Source organism: Saimiri boliviensis, chromosome 19, assembly GCF_048565385.1.
Source record: "Saimiri boliviensis isolate mSaiBol1 chromosome 19, mSaiBol1.pri, whole genome shotgun sequence".
In the NCBI taxonomy this organism is placed as follows: Eukaryota; Metazoa; Chordata; class Mammalia; order Primates; family Cebidae; genus Saimiri; species Saimiri boliviensis.
In genome coordinates, this window is record NC_133467.1 from 9,667,248 (window position 1) to 9,690,321 (window position 23,074).

At 39.7% G+C, this 23,074-nt stretch overlaps 2 protein-coding genes and 1 pseudogene across 11 annotated transcripts in view; 2 read left to right on the forward strand and 1 right to left on the reverse strand.

Annotated features, from left to right (window-relative positions):
• Positions 1 to 13,804, reverse strand: part of SWT1 (SWT1 RNA endoribonuclease homolog) — a 92,004-nt gene extending 78,200 nt beyond the window's left edge. For 5 of the 10 annotated variants that reach the window (XR_012514999.1, XM_010336019.2, XM_074389742.1 and 2 more), the window contains exons 1-4: positions 12,372 to 13,022; positions 10,080 to 10,172; positions 5,832 to 5,912; positions 4,031 to 4,095 (exon numbers count right to left, since the gene is read on the reverse strand). Coding sequence is in view for 9 of the 10 variants with exons in the window: in XM_010336019.2 (XP_010334321.1) it covers positions 4,031 to 4,095; positions 5,832 to 5,912; positions 10,080 to 10,172; positions 12,372 to 12,401 (269 nt within the window). In the remaining variant the exon portion in view is untranslated. The other 5 variants (XM_074389741.1, XM_074389738.1, XM_074389740.1 and 2 more) reach the window with 5 other exon arrangements.
• Positions 322 to 703, forward strand: LOC101029223 (large ribosomal subunit protein eL22 pseudogene; annotated as a pseudogene).
• Positions 13,805 to 13,965: 161 nt separating the features above from the next.
• Positions 13,966 to 23,074, forward strand: part of TRMT1L (tRNA methyltransferase 1L) — a 38,225-nt gene continuing 29,116 nt past the window's right edge. The window contains exons 1-3 of the mRNA XM_003925283.3: positions 13,966 to 14,476; positions 19,102 to 19,212; positions 20,544 to 20,657. Of these exons, the coding sequence (XP_003925332.1) occupies positions 14,242 to 14,476; positions 19,102 to 19,212; positions 20,544 to 20,657 (460 nt within the window). The 5' untranslated portion in view covers positions 13,966 to 14,241. The remainder of the gene's footprint in view (positions 14,477 to 19,101; positions 19,213 to 20,543; positions 20,658 to 23,074) is intronic.

Genomic DNA, 23,074 nt, shown 5'->3' on the forward strand with positions numbered 1-23,074 from the left:
GAGGCAGAGGTGGGCAGGTCACTTGAGCTCAGGAGTTTGAGACTAGCCTGGGCAACATGGCAAAACCCCGTCTCTATAAAAAAATACAAAAATTAGCTGGGCATGGTGGTCCCAGTAGCTGGGACTAATTACTGTAGTCCCAGCTACTCAGGAGGCTGAGATGGAAAGACTGCTTGAGCCCAGGTGTTGGAGGCGGCAGTGAGCTGAAATTGGGCCACTGCACTCCAGCCTGGGCACAGAGTGAGACTCCGTCTCAAAAAAAACCCAAAAAAACAAAAAAATAAAAAACAAAAAAAACCCCTTTCTGCCTCCCCTGCCACCATGGTGCCCATGAAAAACCTTGTGGTAAGGTGGGGGGGGGGACAAAAAAAGCAGCAGGTTCTGAAGTTCACCGTTGACTGCACCCACCCCATAGAATATGGAAGCATGGATGCTGTCAACTTTGAGCAGTTTTTGCAAAAGAGGATCAAAGTGAACAGAAAAGCTAAGAATGTAGGTAGAGGGGTAGTGATCAAAAGGAGCAAGGGCAAGATCACCTTGACTTCTGAGATGCCTCTTTCCAAAAGGTATTTGAAATAAGAAATATTTGCAGAAGAAAAATCTACATGATTGTGTGTGTGTAACTGCTAACAGCAAAAGGGGTTATAAATTACGTTACTTCCAAATTAACTAGGACAAACAAGAGGACGAAGATGAGGATTAAAAGTCATTTATGTGAAATATTTTATATGAGTTCTTGAACAAAACTTGGGAACCAAAATGGTGGTTCATCCTGGTATCTCTGCAGTATGGATTGAACAGGAAAAATCACAGCCAAAGGGCTTCATTTGAGCTGCCACTTACTTGTAACTAGACTTTTTTTTCTGCTTGAAAATTTCAGTTCTCATAGTAATAGGAGAATAGAAGGAGACAGTGACTTTAAGGGAACTGATGGCCACTGGGCAGGTAGAAGAGGGTATGGAGATGTAGGCTGCAGGTAGCCACTGTTTTAACCTTTAAAAGTGTGACTGTCAATCGTCACTGGCACTTTTCTAAAAAAAATGATTCAGGAATACAAGTGGGCTCTTCCAATTACTTAAAAGAAAACAGGTGATGGTTTTCTAAGATTCTCTGTGGGAAAATGGCAGTGTCAATAAAATGCAGGTTTCTGGGCCCTTCATCTTACTTTCATTTTTCATTACAAATTTGTCTTGATGTACATAATTATGTATACAAATCCTTTTCTTCCGATAGAAAGAAACTGTGCTCCTTCAGAGCTGCTGCGTAGTCCATCACCCACCATAAAAGGTTTGGAGAGCGACCGTAAAAAGTCCCAGGTTCTAAATTAAGTAAATATGTACAAGAATGCATCTATGTATCATCTGTTTCTACATGTCTTTGCAACAAACTGTCACTTTGGTTTCCAGCAGAGGGAGCTAGAGGAATAGAGCTTCCATATGTGGCCTCCTGTGTGGGGCCCAGAGTTAGGGGCCCTTCATGCCAAGAGCTCTGGAGGCTCTCCTGAATGGAAGGGGGCAGGGGGTGGGGTACGAAGAGAAGTGACTGAGAAACCTCCCATGCCAAAGAGACAGGAGATGCCCAGGAAACAGCTGCTTCGTGCTACTCAGGCCACAACTGGATTTAACATAAGCAGTCATTCTACAAACAGTGGTGTGCTTCAGTACGTGCAGAGGCTAGAGAACCACCAAAGGGGGCTACCAAAATTAGGAAGACAGAACTGTTTCAGCGAGTGACTTTAAAAGAGACCCTGATGCCTTGTGGTGCCCTTCAGAAATTCAAACAATAATGCAGAAGTGTCTGCCTTGTTTTAGAATTTACAGTGCATAAAATTTATGTTTTTAAAAGAGCTTTCCTACTAGTTGGTTTCCACACCTGAAATTGTGATGCTCTGAGAGTTACATAGCTGAAAATTCAATGTTCAAATCCTACCTTGGCTCCAATTTAACATTTGGTGCTTTGTGGATAGACTTGAACTGCTGAGGCTTTGCAATTTCACTTGTGATAACAGCTGTAGCATTATTTCTATGCAAATTTCTTTGAAGCAGGATTGCTTGCATATTTCTTCTCTGCCTTCAGCAAAGGCAGTTTCTTTCAAACTTCACTGAGGCATCAGGAGCTCTTTGGCAATGTCCCTTACCATGATCATTAACTGTTAAGTTTTTGCCTTGAGTTTACAAATCTTACTTGTGTGTTGCATTGATGTTCCCATGTAGTAATTTTTAGTTTGGTTGTGAAAAAAATCAATCCTGGGCTGAAGTTAGCATTTAAGTTGTTTAAAAAAAAAAAAAAGAAAAGAAAGAAAGAAAGAGAGAAAGAAAAAATAAAGAAAACTAGTCCCAGATTTTAAAACTTGTAATTAAATTTAAATTTAAAAAAAAATAGAAAAAAAAAATTTGTGTGTGTAGAGATGAGGTCTTACTACATTTCCCAAGCTGGTCTTGAACTCCTGGCCTCAAGCCTTCCTCCCACCTTGGCCTCCCAAAGTGCTGGGAATACAAGTATGACCCACTGTGCTCAGCTTCTTGCTTATATTTTTATTGCTAATACATTTCTAAGTATTTAAACCACGGAGCTAGAATTACGGTAATGGTGCAATGTTAACTGCCTTTCCAGATGATAAAATTATCTCTAATTTTTCATCTGTATTACAGCTTTCACTATTTGCACACCCATTTCAGAAACTTCTCTAGAGTTGAATAGGGAGATTTTTACAGAACATTTTATACTTTACTCTCTTACATATGGATGTAAGATCAAGGACTAAAAAATGTGCCCTTAAACAAAAGGTAACTTGTTTAAGGTCAAGCAGTGTTTTAGAATTAAAAATTTAAAAATAATAATAATAAGGAGATCAGTCTAAAAGGCATTAAAATAGTCCAAAACATGTAGCAAGGGAGAGTCAACATAATATTTGTGAAAGAATATACTTCGAGAGTAACACAGAAGCAAGTATCACCAAAAAACAGGAGATGATTCAGAAGAAAAACTGAAGAAAAGTCACAGGCGAGTTGAATTTTTTTGTTTTTCATTTTCAGCAAACACTAACTGAGATTGTTTCGGAAGCAGAACTTTTTTTTTTTTTTTTTTGAGACGGAGTTTCGCCCTTGTTACCCAGGCTGGAGTGCAATGGCGCGATCTCGGCTCACCGCAACCTCCGCCTCCTGGGCTCAGGCAATTCTCCTGCCTCAGCCTCCTGAGTAGCTGGGATTACAGGCACGTGCCACCATGCCCAGCTAATTTTTTGCACTTTTAGTAGAGACGGGGTTTCACCATGTTGACCAGGATGGTCTCGATCTCTCGACCTCGTGATCCACCCGCCTCGGCCTCCCAAAGTGCTGGGATTACAGGCTTGAGCCACCACGCCCGGCAAACTTTTAACATATAATGCCATCTTACTTGTTTTCCCTTAACTTCCTATTTTTGTAGAAACCTTGATATCACCAGGTTTTATCACACATTGTAACTTTCTATACTTATTTACCACCATTAGCAACAAGTAATTCCTGCACCACAAAATTCACTGAAATTTGTATCCAAAAAGTGCAAAAATTAAAGAACAATAATTTCCAATATTTTGACCATCATTCCCCAAGTTCTCTAGCTATAACCACATTCTGGTTAATCAACATGATTTTAGAGCCATCTTAATTCTGTAAGATACATATGCACTTCATGGGTAGTATCTGAAAATGATTTATCCAAAATTTCTAAATTAGCCTCCTAACTCATCTCACTAGGATATGTAATGAAGTTATATATCTTATAATCATGTGCCAAAATCAAATCACTTGAGATAAAAATGTACATTTGAGTGTAATTTACATGACAGTTTTCATAAACTTATTTCACTTAAATTTTTCTTAAATTTATAGTAATATTAAGATAATTCTAAAATCATAATCTGTGATATAGCTAGAGATATTTGCATGCAAAACAGTTACTCTTCAAAGTAAATAAAAATTTTCCAAATCTAAATATTTAGTCTCATAATTCTAAACCAAAATAGTAAAAAGAAAAAGGAGAAATTTACCTTTTCAGTTCTTGTCTTCTTTTTGTATTACAGTACAGAGTATCTGCATGATCTGATTTCTGAAACTTTTTTTAAAAAAAGGTCTATCATTTAGGAAACATAAATTGTACACTGGTACATATTTTTTTCTACAGTTTATGATAGTGAATAGGCTGACACAATAATTTACTTAACACTTCCAATAATCCCGTCAGACAGATAGTATCATCATCCCTGTTTCACAAAGCTCAAACAGAGCTAGGTATCCCTCTCAAAGTCACAGAGCAAGTCTGCAGCAGAGCAGTCATCTGAAACCAGTTCTGTCTGAGTCTCTCTATGCTACCATCCTATCTCTCTACATACTCTGAGGAAACAGGGCCAAGCACAAGAAAGGTAAGAGAGACATAAAATATAATTCATGTCCTAAAGAGCTTAGAGCTTATCGTTTTACATATAAGAATAAAGACAAGAGAAGTAGAACATGTACAAATAACCTAATATAAGGATATAACTAAGTGTCAAAACAGAAGAGTCAAAAAGTGGTAAAACAGTTCAAAATATCCAACACCTAAAGAGGAAAGGTACCTAGAAAAACAGGTGGACAAAATAATCATAAATAATAAAGCTTGAAAGATGGGTAAAAGAAGAAGGCATTCTAAGAAGCTGAGGATAACTGGTATAAATTCAGCAGAAAGAAAATAAACCAGCCTAGCTAAAGGCAGAGGGCCTCTTTCAAGGAAGAAGGGGAAGAAAAAAACAAAGAAAGAAAACTGGATAGTTAAGGTATGAACAAATTTAAGACAGCCCTGAATGGGTAGCGAGTAGAGATCTCCAGTAGAGGAGAAATGGGATGAAACTAGTGTTTTATGGAGGTTAATATTGCAAAAATAAATAGAAACAGCAGCTTAATTATATGAAAACAAGCAAGTAAATTCTTAAAAACACAATTCTGCACCCCGGAACTTTCACTACCTTATCTTATATACCCACATAGCTATCCTGGATATGTACATAACTTCAACTCGAATGTGGTAAGTACTTTTACCACTTGCCTATGGATTAGCTTAATGTGTTTCATCTGCTGTCACTGTTTCTAATTATTTGTATGATAGTGGAAATAACTCTGGACTTGGCTCTGTTGCTGTACACAGTTTTGCGGCCTTAGAAAAGTCACTTAACCTTCTAGATTTCAATTTCTGAATCTGAAAATGCAAACAATGCATCTGCCTTGGCTACCTCAAAAGGAGACAAATTTAACTTTTGGGAGGCTGAGGCGGGTGGATCACTTGAGGTCAGGAGTTTAAGACCATCCTGGCCAACAAGGTAAAACCCCGTCTCTACTAAAAATACAAAAATTAGCCTGGCCTGGTGGTGTGCACCTGTAATCCCAGCTACTCAGGGGCCTGGGGCAGGAGAATCACTTGAACACAGGAGGTGGAGGTGGAGGGTGCAGTGAGTTGAGGCAGAATCACTTGAACACTGGAGGTGGAGAGTGCACCACTGCACTCTAGCCTGGGCAACAGAGCAAGACACTGTCTCAAAAAAATAAAATAAAATAAGACAAATATAACCATATATGTGAGAAGATTTAAAAACTGTCTAAATTTGGAGCCGTGTTGTCTAATTCTACATGGTAGGGCCTAAGAGTACAAGAAATAAAAAACTTAATAAATGGTTTGGTGTGTAGAAGAAAGAAAACAACAAACATTGACTTTCTACTGGCTATCAAAAAGTCACTGAAAGAATTTGTATCACAAATGCTCTGTCAATTAAAACTTCAGTATAAATAACTTCTAGTGAGTTACAGGATCTAAACACTCACCAGTTTTCTCTTTTCTGATGAAGCTGATCTTATAGAAGATGAACGAGTAGAACTTCCTGAGGTTTCTCTCTCTTTCTTGTCCTAAAAATGCCACAAAGAAAATGAATTTTAAAAAGCACAAAACAAAGCACAGTATAAACAGAACTATTACATCACTAGCATTACAAATCAACATTTCCATTCAATAATGAACTTCGGTGGAGAAGAATGTTTACAGATACACAAACTTTGGTAAAAGGAAGGAGATTCAACTAGAAATCAGAAGTTCTAAATGCTCACAAAACAGAGATGAGAAAAGACACAGGTGTCAGAGCAGGAAGCCAGCTGACAGCTCAGATAAGGTTGTTGTGAGGTGGCATTGCCATGGTGAGATTCAGTCTTCTATAAAGCAAAACCACACATCCACTTATTTTTCAGTGGATTCTGAATTCAACAGACCTAGGACAAGTTTGTTTGAAGTACCTACCATGTACTAAAGACATTCTAGACAGTGGAGAGAGATGAATAAAAAAAAATAACAGTTCCTGCCTTCACGAAGGACAAAATTTAGTACAGGAATTGACAAATAAAAAAGTAATATATTTAGTATGTCAGATGATGCTATGGGGGAAAAAAAGCAGAGAAAGGAAACAGGAAGGGCTGAAAGTCAGGAGTGGGGAGATTTGTCATTTTAAACAGAGTTGTCAGACCCCACTTAAGAGTTGACATCTGAATGGGGACCTAAATGAAGTGAAGACACAAACCATTAGAATATTGAGGGAAAGAGTTTTTCAACTCAAAGGAAATGCCAGTAAGGGCAAAGCCACAGAGGCAGAAACATGCCCTGCCTTGTTGGAACACCAAAGGAGCCACGGAGTAAAGGGGACGATGTCAGGAAAGTGTCAGGGGGATGGGATAGGGAGAGTAGACGGCATTGTCAATCACGGTAAGGACTTTGGCTTTTAAACTGGATGAAGTGGAAAACCACTGGAAAGTGTTTAGCTGAGGAGTAACATGACTGGACTTATATTGTAATAGGACCACACTGGCTGGCGTGTTGAGAACAGACTATAAGGAAGCAAATGCAGAAGCAGGGAAGTCAATTTGGAAACTACTGTAACAATTTAGGAAAACAAGGTGCTTGGCTCATGGGCCTAGCAGTGGAGGAGGTAGTCAGACTCTGAACACCAGTATACCTCATTTTATTGTGTCTTGCTTTATTGTACTTCATAGACAATTGCAGTATTCACAAATGAACGGTTGATGGAAAGTCTATCAGCACCATTTTTCCAACAGTATGTACTCACTTCATGTCTCTGTGTCACACTTTGGTAATTCTCACAATATTTCAAATGTTGTCATTGTTTTTATATTGCTATGGGACTTGTGCTCAATGACCTTTAATGTTGTTATTGTAGTTGCTTTGGGGCACTACAAACTGCCCTTATGAGACAGCAAACTTCATTGATAAATGTTGTGTGTGTTCTGTTTCACCAGTCACCCGTTCCCCAGTCTCCTCAGGCCTCCCTATTCCCTGAGACACAAGAATCTTGAAATTAAGCTTATTAATAACCCAACAATGGCCTCTAAGTGTTCAAGTGAAAGGAAGAATTATAAGTCTCTCACTTTAAATCAAAAGCTAGAAAGGATTACACTTACTGAGGAAGGCATGTCAAAAGCCAACATAGATTGAAAGCTAGTCTTGTGCCAAACAATTACACAAGTTATGAATGCAAAAGAAAAATTAATGAAGGAGATTAAAAGCACTAGTCCAGTGAACACATAAATGGTAAGATAGCAAAACAGCCCCATTACTGATATTGGGCAAGTTTTGAGTGGTCTGGATAGAAAATCAAACCGGCCAGTGTTCCCTTAGACAAAGCCTAATCCAGAGCTAGGCCTAACTCTCTTCAATTCCATGAAAGCTGACAGATGTGAGGAAGCCTCATAAGAAAAGTTGGAAGCTAGTAGAGGTTGCTGTATGAGGTTTAAGTAAGGAAGCCATCTCTGTAACATAAAAGTTTAGGGTGAAACAGCAGGTGCTAATGTAGAAGCTATGGAAATCCAGTTGAGATTATTGATGAAAATGGCTGCTACACTACACGACAGCTTTTCCACATAAACAAACAGTCTTATAAGGAAAGATGATGCCATCTAGGACTTTCACAGCTAGAGAGAAGTCAATGCCTGGTTTCAAAGGACAAGCTGACTCTAGTTAGGGGCTAATGCAGTTAGTGACTTTCAGCTGAAGCCAATACGTAAAATTTACCATTCATGTGCGGTACCTTAAGAATGATGCTAAATCTGCTCTGCCTGTGCTCTAAGGTACCTAAAATCCTAGGTACCTTAAGAATGATGTTAAATCTGCTCTGCCTGTGCTCTAGAAATGAAACAACAGAGCCTAGATGACAGCACATGTGTTTACAGCTTGATTTACTGAATATCTTAAGCTCACTGTTGAGACCTACTCAACAAAAAACAAAAACCTTCGTGAAAGTGTTTTGAGAAGGTGTAATCAGCTGTATCAAATACTGCTGATATGCCAAGTCAGATGAGATCTTAGAAATGACCAATGGATTTAGCAAGATAGAAACCACTGCTATAGGAGTGATGGCAAGAAAAAGTCTGATAGAGTAGGTTTAAGAGGGAATGAGGGGTTAATTGCAAACAGCATACCAATTAATAATGGCAAATGAGGAGAAGAACTGTATAAAGAGTACTGGATGGCCATGCTTCAGGGTTACCTTTCCAACTATCACTATACCTGTAAGGCCAAATTAGTAATCAGAAAGTTAATAAATAGGCAAGGAACAAAGACCAAAAAGTACACTATCTAGAACTTCATCCAGGTCATGAAAGTCTTATGAACTAACCTGCTACCATAGAAATCACTTTATTTTGTGAATGTTCACCTTGGCCAGATTAGTCTGTCATCTTGAACAGTAACACAGCATAAACACTGTCTAATTCTGATGATCAACTATCAGTCTGCTCAGAAAGCATATACTAAAACTGATTACACGGTTTTTTGTTTGTTTTACAGTCTGGCTTCCTGGAGATAATACCCAGCTCAATTAACGAGATGTCCTAAATGTCATCTACCAAAACAGTACTTCTTTTTTTCTTTTTTGAGACAGGACCTCACTCTGTCACCAAGGCTGGAGTGCAGTGATGAAACAGCTCACTTCAGCCTCGATCTCCTTGGCTCAAGGATCCTCCCACCTCAATCCTCCTCCCACTTCAGCTTCCTGAATAGCACAGGTGCACACCATCATGCCTGGGTTTTTGGTTTTTTGTTTTTTGGTAGAGACAAGGTTTCACCATGCTGGTAGGCTGGTTGTAAAGTTCTGGTATCAAGAGATCCTCCTGTCTCAGCCTCCCAAAGGGCTGAGATTACAGGTCTGAGCCACCACACTCAGCCCCAAAACGCTTCTTAAGGTAGTTTCTGAGAGAATAAAGGTATGGTAAGTATGTCTTCCCCACTATTAGCCTCACCCACATAATGCTGGCCATTCTGATTGATGAGAATGCAATCCTAGCCAACGATGAAGAAACGGAAAAAGGAGAAAACATGGAAAATGGTTCAGTGGTGAGTTATTGCTATTTAGGGGACTTAGAATTGAGGCCAGGAATGCCTAGGCAAACAACTTACCTCTACCTAACTACTCTCTAAGCCTCAGTTTCTTCATCTGTGTAATTGGAATAATAGTACCCACCTCATAGAGTTGTGAGGAATAAATAATGAAAATAAAACACAAGAAAAGCAAATGACTTTTCCTGGATCAGCTGGGCAGAAAACAAAATATTTACATAAATCATTATAACAGTAAGGTGTATTCTTTTCATTATTGTTAAAAAAGAAAGGTACTGGCCAGGCGCAGTGGCTCACACCTATAATTCCAGCACTTTGGGAGGCCGAGGTGGATGGATCACAAGGGCAGGAGATCTAACCCATCCTGGCCAACAGGGTGAACCCTCGTCTCTACTAAAAACACAAAAATTAGCTGGGTGTGGTGGTACATGCCTGTAATCTCAGCTACTTGGGAGGCTGAGACATTAGAATTGCTTGAACTCCGAAAGCAGAGGTTGCAGTAAGCCAAAATTGCACCACTGCACTCCAGCCTGGTGACAGAGCAAGACTCTATCAGAAAGAAAGAAAGAAAAAGAAAGAAAGAAAGAAAGAAGGAAAGAAAAAAGGGAAAAAAAAAGAAAGAAAGAAAGAAGGAAAGAAAGAAAGGTATCTCTTGGTCAGTAAATCAAAATTATTACTTTTTCACCAAAATTGTGTGATGAGGCGGTGGTGTCTTTCCTCTGAGATGTCTCTTTTTTCCGACGGGATTCTTTGCTGGACATCCTGAAATGCTAAAATACATATTAAAAATGCACCATGTGTTTTTTGCAATAAAAAATAAAATAGAAATTCATCTTCTTTCAGTTATATAAAAATTGGAGTTTTACAAAATGATTACTATTTTTTAACCATTCCCAAGATGACAAGATTCTCTCACTGTTTCACTTTCCTTCACTTAACATTTTTCAAAATTACCTATTCCTCTCCTTCATCTTTATCTATCACCTTTCCAGGAATGAGTCTCAGACCATGCCTTGATCCCTGACTTCTCACTTAAGCATCAGATCACCATTTTCAATTGCCTCCAGGACTGCTATAGTCTGCACCACCTACACTTCAAAGCCAATTAGCCAGTCATAAGTTTCATTTTCCCGAAACACCTTCAGTCATTCAGTGAAGGAAATTTTGACTTTTTTTTTTTTTTTTTGAGGCTTGGTGTCATTATACATAAAACAGATAACCTATCCCAGAGGGTTTTTGAGGTACTCAAACAATGGATGTAAAATACATCTTGGGACCGGGCGCGGTGGCTCACACCTGTAATCCCAGCATATTGGGAGGCCGAAGCAGGCAGATCACCTGAGGTCTGAAGTCTGAGACCAGGCTGGCCAACATGATGAAACCTTATCTCTACAAAAAATACAAAATTAGCCAGGTGTGGTGGTGTATGCCTGTAATCCCAGCTACTAAGGAGGCTGAGGCAGGAGAATCACTTGAACCCGGGAGGCAGAGGTTGTAGTGAGCCAAGATCGCACCACTGCACTCCAGCCTGGGTGACAAGTGTGGAACTCTGTCTCAAACACACACAAACACACACACACACACACACACACACACACACACCCCTTGCATAGATTGGTAAATAGTAAGTTTTACATACATACTTGCTGGCAAGGTTGTCTTTCTACTAGACTCTGAGCTCCCTGAGTATGCTGTATTAAAAACTTAGAAGGTGCTCATGAATGCCTACTGAGTGAATAAATAAGCCAATTCTTCTTCCTTGGAATACTAACTCTTTCATTCTGAACCACTTCAAATTGGTTCATTGTAGTTCCTCTGTCCACTTCCCATCCCTGTCTCACTTTTCCAGCCCTGCTATGGACCAAGTCAATACTATTAATGGATGACAGTATTGTGGACTATCCCAGAAAAACATTTATGTTTATGTTTATTCCAACAAATGTTTTTATACTTATAGCAGTGTGAAATTCCTATTGATTTTATGCAAATCAAAACATAAACTAAAGGAGGGGAGACTTCCTGTGCTGGCCAGTTTCAAGATGGCTCCTGATGATTCCTGCTGCACGGTAATCACACACTTAGGTAATTCTCTACCACAATCAATAGGGCTGACCTGTGTAACCAATAAAATATTGCTACATGGTGGTATGTGGCTAAATCATATAAGACATCATGACTTCTGCTTTGTTCTGTCTTGGACTGCTCACTCTAGGGAATGCCGGCCACCACGTCATGAGGACAAACAGCCCATTGAAAGGCTCACAAGGGAAGAACTACCCTTGCCCTCTTGCCAACAAACCAGGACTAACTAAACAGCCAGGCATGTGAGTGGGGTACTTTTGAAGCTGATGATACTGCACCCCTAAATCAAGTGACATGACAGCAGTCCTGGCACAAATCTTCACTGCAACCTCATGAGACCCAAAGCCAGACCAACCCAGAAAGTCATTTCTGAGTTCCTGACCCACAGAAACTGCGGAGTAATAAATGTTTATTGTTGTTTTAAGCTACTACGTTTTGGTAAAATTTATGCAACAGCAATAGGTGAATAACATTATTTCTTTAACATAATTCTTGAAACATTGAAGATTCCTTCTTTAGGATGTCTTACAAGCAAAGACCATGCTTTAAAACTCTTTAAAAAATTCCTACATAATCCACATACTAAAATCTAACCCTTTTTAGCTTCTGGTTTCCAGCTGGTATTAAATAACACTAACATACTGAATCTAGTTTTCACTTAACCATTTAGTCACTTAGAAATAAAAAATCATCATGAACGACAGAAAAAAAAGAGAAAACGACAATTATTGGATGAGGCACAGATGTGGTTAGCATTTCTATAAGTTATAATCAGTGTTATCCCATTTTTAATTGACTGTTGAGCCATGAGTCAACTATACATCCAAGAATACTAGATAGAAGCCGTGAAGGACAGTCACTAAAAGGGATTTAGGACCATAACTCACAGAAGCTTCATGGGGATAATCTGTGTCCATCAAACTGGGAGAAGTTGGCCGAGGCGGATGGATCACGAGGTCAAGAGATCGAGACCATCCTGGTCAACATGGTGAAACCCCGTCTCTACTAAAAATACACAAAGATTAGCTGGGCATGGTGGCACGTGCCTGTAGTCCCAGCTACTCAGGAGGCTGAGGCAGGAGAATTGCCCGAACCCAGGAGGCGGAGGTTGCGGTGAGCCAAGGTCGCGCCATTACACTCCAGCCTGGGTCACAAGTGTGAAACTCCGTCTCAAAAAAAAAAAAAAAAAAAACTGGGAGAGGTTAAACACACACGCATACATACACATACACACACCGCCCTCCAGATATACTTCTTAACTATAGGGGGAGGAGTCAGCTTCCAGTTGGAGCTTCAAAGTGCCCAATAATCATGCTATGTCTTCTCTGGGGTTCTGAAACAAGTAGAAAACAAATAGACTAAGAAGATAGGCATTTATCAACCTCATTAACTAAGAAAAGCCAACTGGAAGCGTTGTTCTCGAGACTAAATTGGGCCTCCCTCTCCTTCCCTGCTGCCTAGACGTTCCGACCAAGCCCAAGCAGGGCATCCAGAAAGCTCAAGCTTTTCTCCTGCCTGTCGCAGCGGATTTCCCGGGGGTGGCGGTGGGGGGGGGGGGGGTGGAGTGGAGAAAAGAACTAGAGAGGCTCGAACGCCAAGAAGCCCCAACGAGTGAAGGGGAGGGAAGTGCGGGGCACAGGAGACTCACTAGCATACGCTTCGGGGATCCGAAACGCGTCAAAATCAAATGCCCCGAAGCTCTACCCACTCTGAGCTCTGGTTACTAAAAACCTAAAAACAATGCAAAAGAGAGCAAAACAACGAATTTCTATCCACTGGCCACACGGCAGAACTGCTGATACTGGCAACACGAAGACTAGGGCAAAAATCAAAACAAAGGAAGAGAGCGTTCGGGTCACGGGGCAGGCGAGGGTGCCAAGTGAAGAACAGACCCTAATTCCAAGTCGGCGGGATAAACGCGCAAGCTCGTCGGCTGCTGGTCAACCGCCGCGGCCCGCGGGCTCTTCACGAACCCGGGCAGGGGGCTGCCCCGCAGGCAGGCCGGGCCAGAACCACACCCTCCACGGAGCTGGCTCGTCCCCGGATCCGCCCACAGAGTCGCCCCGCCCAGGTCCGAGTGACTCCGGAGTCCCCAGTCTCTGGATACGGGGGGCGGGGGACGAGAGGGAACCTGACCAGGAAAACGTTAACGCACCCCCCAGTTCCCACCTTACCAGCGCCGCGGCGGTAGCAACTCCGAAGGCCCAGGCCAAGGGAGACGACCCCCGCTCCACCCCGCCCCACCAACCCTATGCCCGCTGGGAAACGTAGTTCTGCGCCCGGATCCAGACCACCAACCTAACGCTCCGCAGCCGTGGCTTAAATTTGCCTTTACTTCCTCCCAAGGCTTGAAACGCCGGCCCCGCCCCAGGCGGCGCAGTGCACCCTGGGTGCTGTAGTCTTGATTCGCTTCGGTGGTGGGCCCGTGAGACGGAGACGCACCGTGGAAACCGAACCCTCTTATCCAATTGGACGCCGTCCCCAGTACGCTTCTGCGCAGTTTGTGGTGGCGTCGTAACGCCTCGGGGCAAGGGGAGCGGACGGGCTTCTGGAGTCGCTGCCTCTGGCTTTCTATTTTCTACTGACAGGAATTGGTCACTGGTTCTTCATCTTTTGTCTGTTGCACGCATCCCGCCCTCCCCACTCGCTTCCCCACTCCTTGGATCCAGCCCTCTGGGCATTCACGACAGTTCTCTGACCCCGCCGTACGCCCCCCGCTCCGGGTCCCCGGGCGGGCCTGGCACGGAGGCGGTAACTATGGAGAACATGGCGGAGGAGGAGGTGCTGCCCCTGGAGAAGGAGGAGGTGGAGGTGGCCCACGTCCAGGTCCCGACCCCGGCCCCGGACTCGGCTGGGACCCCAGCTCCGGCCCCGGATTCGGCTCTGGACTCGGCTCCGACTCTGGCCTCGGCTCCAGCCCCAGCCCCTGCCCTGGCCCAGGCTCCGGCCGTGTCCCCGTCCCTAGCCTCTGCCCCCGAGGAGGCTAAAAGCAGTAAGTGCAGGAGGCCCAAATCTTTCTGCCGCAGAAGAGAGAAAGTGCGCCTTGCTGGGAAGTAGGGGAGGCCCTTCTTCACCGGGATGGTTTTTATGGGGGAAGGCAGGTTTAGGGAAACGGGGGGAGGGAAGAGGGGCCCGCGTAGCGGCCGAAGCGGGGGTACAGAATGGGATACGGTGTCTCCGTAAGTCTCGAGGATGTCACGGTGAAGGATATGCGGAGGGCAGGAATGCTGCAGATAGAAGGAAATAATGAGGTTAAGGGCTTTTTCGTAAAAGAGAATCTTTGTAAGGTACAAAAATAGGAAGTTACATATAATTTGGGAGTTTCCCTCAGCCCAGTCTGCCACGGTTAACTAAGTTAATTTCAAATGTGACATAGTAACCGAGGCAACCTGTTTACGATAGTAGAGCCTAAGCTGCCAACATTTGTAAACCATTACTGTCAACTAGCTTTGCTGCTTCGATATACACAAGGAGATGAGTTTTTCTCATTTCAGTTTTTTCTCCCCCTAGCAGCTTGCTTCCAAAGAGTATTTGAGGCCGAGTAGTAGTTTAGGAAAGAAACGACTAAATTTATGGATGTTTTTCCCCATGCATAAATGCCAATTGAGTTTTGTACTCCATTCCATCAGAAATAGACTGTTGAGAATTAATGGCCCATGTTATTGTGCTTCTGAATGTGCCTGCATGTTTTCTAAGTGGTGGTTTTTTGAACCTTATAGGAATTTAAAAGATTGATGAGTAACACTTTCTTAACGATCTTCTAACATTTTAAAATGTAAAGTCTAAGAAAGACTTAACGTAAGCTCTTTTAACAAGTTAGTTTGTGGTCATAAAGTGACCTTTATATGCTTTCTGAATTGTAACTTAAAATAATCTTTGATTCATTATTTTTTTCCTACTTCTAGGCCAGCTTTGAGTTTAATATTTATAAAACATTGGATAGTTATAGATAGGATTATTTTGCAGTTTGGAAACAATATACAAATGGTTACAGATTTCAGAGTAGGGCTAATCACAGGAAAGACAAAAGTTAGGATGCTTCAGATAAGCCCGTTCCCATAAGATCAGAGCTTGTAGGTGCAAAATAAGGCGTTATTTCTTCAACTACAGTGGGTAGGTAGGGATGGGGGGAGGTATAGGGAACTGAGGAGATTGCACTCTCCTAAGTAGCCTCGTACCTCACTTCCAGGTTGTATTTGTTTATATTAGTCAGAAGTGGTTCAGCAGCTTTAGGAAATGTATGCTTTCTCCACCTCCCCACCAGCAAAAATATGTTAAATGTAGTTTTTAAAGACTTATTTATAAATTCCAAAATTTGCAAATATGTAATTTGAGGAATATGTACTGTATGGGAAACCTGAAAATGCATTAATAGCACAAATAAGTAATGACTGAGAAGTCTGAAATGCATTAGAGCTAAAATATATATTGATCACATTTTAAAAATTATTTTTAGTTGCTCTAGTTAGTCCTTTGAAGTCAGTCATAACTAGGTAAGATGAAGATAGCCTATCTAAAATAGAATTGAAAATTGAGGAAAAAGTAACAGAAAAAGTTGAAAAAAACCTTCCTATCTTGGAGACATCTGACTTAACAAGAGGTTTGCCTATTGACTTCTGGATTAATAGTGTGTTACAAAAAGCAGATTGAGTATCTTGCATACAGATTGTCTGATACATACTATCTTAAACCAGGAAGTGACTTCAGAGATCTTTATAGGTATATCATGAATTTTTAGACAGATCCTCAAGAATTTCTTCAGTAGTGGACCACAGGACTTTTAGTTTTCTAACTTAACCAAGCTCCTTTCTCTTATTTTGTGCTATTTAATAGTTAGAATAATTTCAATAGGCACATCTTTATTGATTGCTATTTATCTTGTTTCACATACACAGATCTTTGAACTCTGGAAGCCAAAAGCCTTTATGGTTACAAATTAGATAGGTTAGTTTATACACATGGATTCATTTTCAGAATATTACTGTCTGACCTAGCAAAAGATTTTTATGAAACATGAAAAATTTTTAACTGTTTATAGAAATTATGTCTCATAACTCATTTGAACAGTATCAGATATAAGAAATTAACCAATATCGTTTGTTGCTCCTTTAAAAATAAGGTGGATAACCAGGCACGAGCCTATACTCCCAGCTCCTAAGGAGGCTGAGGCAGAAGGATTGCTTGAGCCCAGGAGTTTGAGGCTGCAGTGAGCTATGATTGAGCCACTATATTCCATGGAGACTGGGCGACAGAGCAAGAGCCTATCTCTAAATAAAAATGTGAAAAATTACCTTTTAATAAATTTGAGCAAGAATGTCTGATAGTGCTGAATTAGATTTCAAAATTATTGACAGTGTGCTACTACTGCATCCAAAAAGTCTAATGATTTTTGTTTTAATTCTTGTTTAACAAATATTAGTGCCTCCTATCTGCAAGTTACTGCATTAGGCCCTTAGCTATCAGAAAGATGAACAAGCATAGGCCTTATCTTCCTGTTGCTTGTTTGTGGGGGAGCGAACAGGGACACAAATTATATAAATGGGTAAACAAATGAACTGATAGTGAAGCTCAGAGAGGAGTAGGCAAGAAGGTAGTAATACCAAGAACTGAATTTTAAAGTCTCAAGATTTAAACTGTATACCCTAATAATATTCGCCCTGTTTATCCCACCATATCCTGTCCCCTTGGGCTCTTTACTTGTCATTTTCTCCTAATCTTCTGTATTCAGTCACCACTATGTAATTGTTCCTTTCCCTTGGAATGCACATATATTCACTTCTCTCCATACTTAAAAAGAAAAAAGCAAGTTACAGTCTCATTCATTTCCTGTTTTATACCATCAAACTTCTCCAACAAAATTTAATTTTCTGTATTTCCTTTTCCCTTCCAATTTTGTTTCTACTCCCAAACACCTCACTGAACCTGCTTTCTTAAAGGTCACCAGACTTGCTTTCTTGATCTCTACAACTGTTTATGATATTCAGTGTTGAATGTTTTGCTTTTATAGACTCTTCCCCCTTGGCTTCTGCATTACTTTGATTCCCCTTACCATTTATTTTCTGAATCTACCTTCCTGATTCCTTCTACTTAATTTTTCTCAGGAATATCTACATCTCTCATACCTCATTACCAGATTATAGCTGTCTATAATAATCAGCAGGTTCTGCAGCATTAAGGATGTATCCCCTACCCGTTCCAATCCGAACATGTTAAACATATTTTAGACTTACTCGTATATTTCCAAATTTACAAGCATTTAATCTGAAGAGTGTATAATGCTTGAGAAACCTGAAAATGCTTTAGTGGGACACATGTAATAACTGAGAAATCTGAACTGCATTAGAATTAAAATATAAATCATATTTTTAAATTAGTTTTACATAGTCTCGTTAGTTGTTTGAAATCAGTCATAGCTAAGTAAGACTGGGCCTTGGCTTTTTCTCCTATTTTTCACACTTTTCTTAGGCTTTCTTATTTATCCTCGCGCTTTTGTCTTACATATGTTACTTATGATTTGTATCTCCGGAATCCCTCCTAAGCTCTAAAACCAAATTGCCAGCTTCCTATTGTACTTTATTACTGGAATATTGTACCAGCACTACATCAAACACACTGTGTCAGAAACTAAATTTTCCTTTCTCTTTTCCTCTTCTTTTCTGCCAAAGAGTTTCTTCTGTTGTGTTCGCCTCATGGTACCATTATTCCCAACCACATAAACTCAAAATCTTAGAATCATCTTTGATTTTATCCTTCACCTTTGCTTCTCATATCCTGTTTCTGTTGCTTCTTTTTGTACCTTCTATTCTGTCCCTTCCCATTACTAATTTTCTGTTACTGATCTTTGGTATTACTGCCAGAGATAACCTGAAACTCATTCAAATCATGTAATTCACTTCCTCAAAAACCTGAAGAGACCATTACCCAAAGAATAAAGTCCAGACTAACTTGCATAGAATTTATGCTTTCCATGGTCTGTGCTACATCTTTAGCTGCATTTATTTCTACTCACTCTATCCCCTAAATACTACATTCCACCAAGGGCGGGGTGGCATGGTTGTATGTTTTATACAATATACATTTGTTTATGAGGTTACTGCAGTTTATGAAGCCAGTTAGCAAATCTCTACTTACTGAAATTCTATTCATACCTTAAGTCTCAGTCAAATGGCACTTCAATAAAGACATTCTCAGAGTTACTTATTAGAATTAATTACTCCTCCTTCTGTATGCCTACGATATGTTACCTTATGTCTAGTGTTCATTTCATCCTATCTCATATGATTGTTAGAAGTTAACATATTACCTTCTCCCACCTGTTTGAAAGGTCTTTGAAGATAGAAAACATGGCTATGTTTCCTTCGGTATTTTGTATGGGATAGAAATGTTTTTCATAGAATTATTTTGACTAATTAGATACAATTTTAAAACTATGAATTTATACAATGGGGTTTCCCCCCAACTTTTTATTCTAGAGCGCACTTGTTACTTTATAAACTGAGTTGTAGTAGTATTCCCCATCTAGGTGCATAACACTATATTACAGGAAATGAACTATACGATGTGATCAGTAAAAATGGAACTTAACTGTTAAAGCGTAATGTCAAATTTTTTTTTCAGAGAGACACATCTCAATTCAAAGGCAGCTTGCAGATCTAGAGAAGTTAGTTTTTGTAACTGAAGGAGATTTCGACTCTGCCAGTTCATTGAACTCAGATAATCTTGATGCAGGTATTTCATGTTTGGGGTTTTGTTTTGATTTTTCTTAATTTCTAATAATTTATGATCTTTGCATTCACGAAAATAGTTTGGTAAGAGTAGACTTGTTTATTCTTATTGAACTAGAACAGTAGTAAAATAAAGTTTTTTATTCAGGAAATTGGCAACTGTTTATGTGCAAAGTTGCGATGGAAATAAGTTATTTTACAGCTCCTCAAGAAAATTATAATTTCACCAATGTCTAAGGGCTGTGTATTCAGCAAGTTAGGAATTCCATTTGACTACAAGTAACAGAGGTCCCAACAAACATTGTCTGAAGAGGTTAATATTCTGTCGTGTAAATGAAGTTCCAAGATAGGGAATTTAGGGCTGGTACAAGTGTTCCACGTTTTCAATGTCCCACACTCCTCTCTTTCTGCTCTGCTCTCCTTATTGCTTGTTTACATCCTCAGGATCACTGACTGCATGGTTTTTTGAAGTAGGCAGTGTAGAAATAAAAATTGTACGTATGCTGTATTGTACTATATGTGAAAGATATTTGTTGGGTTAAAAATTAATAAGAGCTGACAGGTGTGTAGGTATAAGAAAAGAAAAAAAGAAAAAAAATACTGAATGAGTTATTGATCCTTGCTGTCTATTTTATTGCTTTAAACCTAAATTTGAGATTTAATTCTTCCATCTATACTATCAAAGTTTTTTTGAGATACGTTATATTTGTAATTAAATAAGACATTTTGATGATACATAATCTTTTAAGAATATGTTAATAAAGAAGGAAGAACTTGAAAATTCAGTCACGGATAGGGTGGTTCTAACTATGCCCCCAGTCTCAGAACAGCAGTTATATTGGATCTCATCTATTCCTTCCGCTTCCTTCTTCCATTTTCCTAACTCCACATGTTAACTGTTTCTGTTGCTGCCAATTTAGTAGTGGAATATCACAGCAGATACTTTTGCTCTTTGTCCAGCTCCTGTCATTTTGGGAGTGTAACTGCTGTCCTTTTCAGCTTTCCAAAGTACAGAGTGATGCTCTCAGTGGCAGAAATTTTGGCTGGAAGGATATCATACAGTTTATCCCTTCTTCAACCTCTTTGTTCCTAGTAAGAACAAATGCATCAGCTATCCATAGAGAGGAAAATTTTAGGGTGAAAAAACAATTGCTGATCATGTGCTACAACAATTATTGTTAACTACCTCCTGGGTTAAGAATAATGACTTCTCCCTAAAGTTAAGAAAGACTTTAAGAAGTAGAAGGGGGAGTCCCCATTAACCTCTTTGTAGCTGAATCTAGACATTAATAACTAGTATATTCTGTGCTTTATTGATTCTTTTTTCTTTTCAAGGCAACAGGCAGGCTTGTCCATTGTGCCCTAAGGAAAAATTCAGAGCTTGTAATAGCCATAAGCTTCGTCGTCACCTCCAGAATTTACACTGGAAAGTCTCAGTTGAATTTGAAGGTTAGTATTTTTGTGCTTGCAGAGAAGTGATGTACATGCAATTCAACATTTTTTTTTTTTACCAGTTTTGGCATTTTATCATGAAAAAATCAAATATTTTCAGTTTAAAATGTGAAGGATTTAATGCCCTCATTTCTAATGTATGCACTAAAACACCATATAGCTTTATAAACAGTAGAGATCTATATGACACAGGTTAGTTCAGCAAACATTTATTATGCATCTGTTCTATACTGGGTACTCTGGCCCTGGGAGTCCATGTTGCTTATTGAACAATGTTTTAATAAGTTTTAGTTTTCCTTCTTTTTTACACACATTTTTGAAGGTGTAGTAAATGTAGTAAAACAAGGAAATAAAATAATTTGTATGAATATTGGAAAATAGAAGATAATATCCCTTTTTCTGCTGATAGCTCAAATAAACTAAAGTTAAGAGAATTCAGAATGGTGGTGGGATACAAGATAATTCAGAAATCATAGCCTTATTCTGCTTCAGAGAAATGGAAACAGAAACAAATATACCAATTACAATTCTGATAAAAATGACACAGTTTGAGGGAATAAGTTCAACAAGAGGACTCACCATGAAAAGAATAAAATTGAAGGACAGAAAACAAGAACTTTTCGAGTTAAAGGGCTTCCCTAAGTTCTGAGATAGTGAATTATGTGAATTATTATAGCATTTTTGGGAAAAGATCTGACAACATCTTTTAAAATTAAAAATACACATGTCCATCCACCGGGGAGTTCCACTCCTAGGAGTGCCTTAGAAGTAAAAGAATTGGGGTTGGACACAATGGCTCATATCTATAATCTTCCAAACTCGGCCTCTCAAAGTGCTGAGATTACAGGCTCATACCTTTAATCTCAGCACTTTGAGAGGCTGAGGCAGGAAGATCACTTGAAGCCATGAGTTCAAGACCAGCTTGTGCAACATAGTAAGACCCTGTCTCTATAAAAAGTGAAAAAATTAGCCACATGAGGTGGCCTGTTCCTGCAGTCCCAACTACTGGAGAGGCTCAGGTGGTAGGATTGCTTGACTCCAGAAGCTTGAGGCTGCAGTGCCGTAACTGTGCCACTGTACCCTAGCCTGCGCAACAGAGTAAGACTCTGTCTCTTAAAAAAAACAAACAAACCAGTAGGCAAGGATAAATGTACTAGGATATTCATTGCAATATTTACTTAGTAACAAAAACTTGGAATTAAAAGAGATGGTTGAATAAATTGTGGTACATACATACCATGAAATATTATGTAGCCATTGAAATGAGTATTAGATATTTACCAGCTAACTTAGAAGTATTTCCGTGGTCAACAACTGATGAAAACAGCAACATATAGGGAAGATTTTATATTCCATTTGGATAAAACAAAAAGTCCCACCGTCAAAAGAAACCTAAATATCAGTCTTAAACATATGTACATTTATATTTGTATATGATTATGTGAACACAGAAATTGTAAAATATGGTTGGAGTTTCAGCCAACCTTGATAAAGCAGTTAGTAAGAGACACCCGTAAAAGAAATCAGAATTACACTGCAACTAAAGATTATCACTAGTTATTTAGGGAAAGGGGAATTAGATACTAATTTAGGGGCTGTCCTGTCTTTTAAGTTTAATTATATATAATAATGTCTGATAAACCATACTGACTTCTTATGAAAAAAAGGTCTCATTTCAATTAAAAGGATATCTTTCGTATTTTTTTCTTAGGTCATTGTTTAGCCTTTAGGTTTGGTTTCCCTCCTCCAGGGAGGAGGGAAGGTTACTCTCTTTTCTTAAATATTTTCTTGTGATATTTCTTGACTTACTCATGGATGTGGTTCTCTCACATACATTAGGCTGTTGGGTTTTTTCACGTGCTATTGATCTGGTAAGTGATGAAGATAAGACAGCTTTTGTCTCAGTGAGCAGGTTTCAAGTAATTGACCAATACGTTGAAGGTAGAAGCAACAAGATCTGCTGAAGGAATTGATGAGAGAAAGGGCCAGGAATGCTTAGGTATGGGACTTGAGCAAGTAGACAAATAGAGTTGGCCTTTACTGAGCTGGAGAAAAGTGCATTAGGACCAGGTGTGAGCAAGAAGGCCAGAACCAGAAATTTGGGCATTTAAAGAGTGAGATGCATTTCAGTTGAGACGTCAGGTATCCCATAGGTTATATGAATATGGAGTTCAGGGAGAATGTGGGGCTAAAGATACTCATTTGGGAGTTGTCAGAAGACAGATGGTATTTAAAGCCATAGGATGAGATAAGTAACTAAAAGGGTACGTATTGATGGAAAAAAGAAGCCATACATTACTAAATCTTGGAGCACTTCAGCATATACAAGTAAGAAGTGATCGGATCTAAGCTATAAGAGAAGTGGAGTTAGAGATGACTTACAGGCTTTGAGTTAAGAGCAACTGTAAGGCATT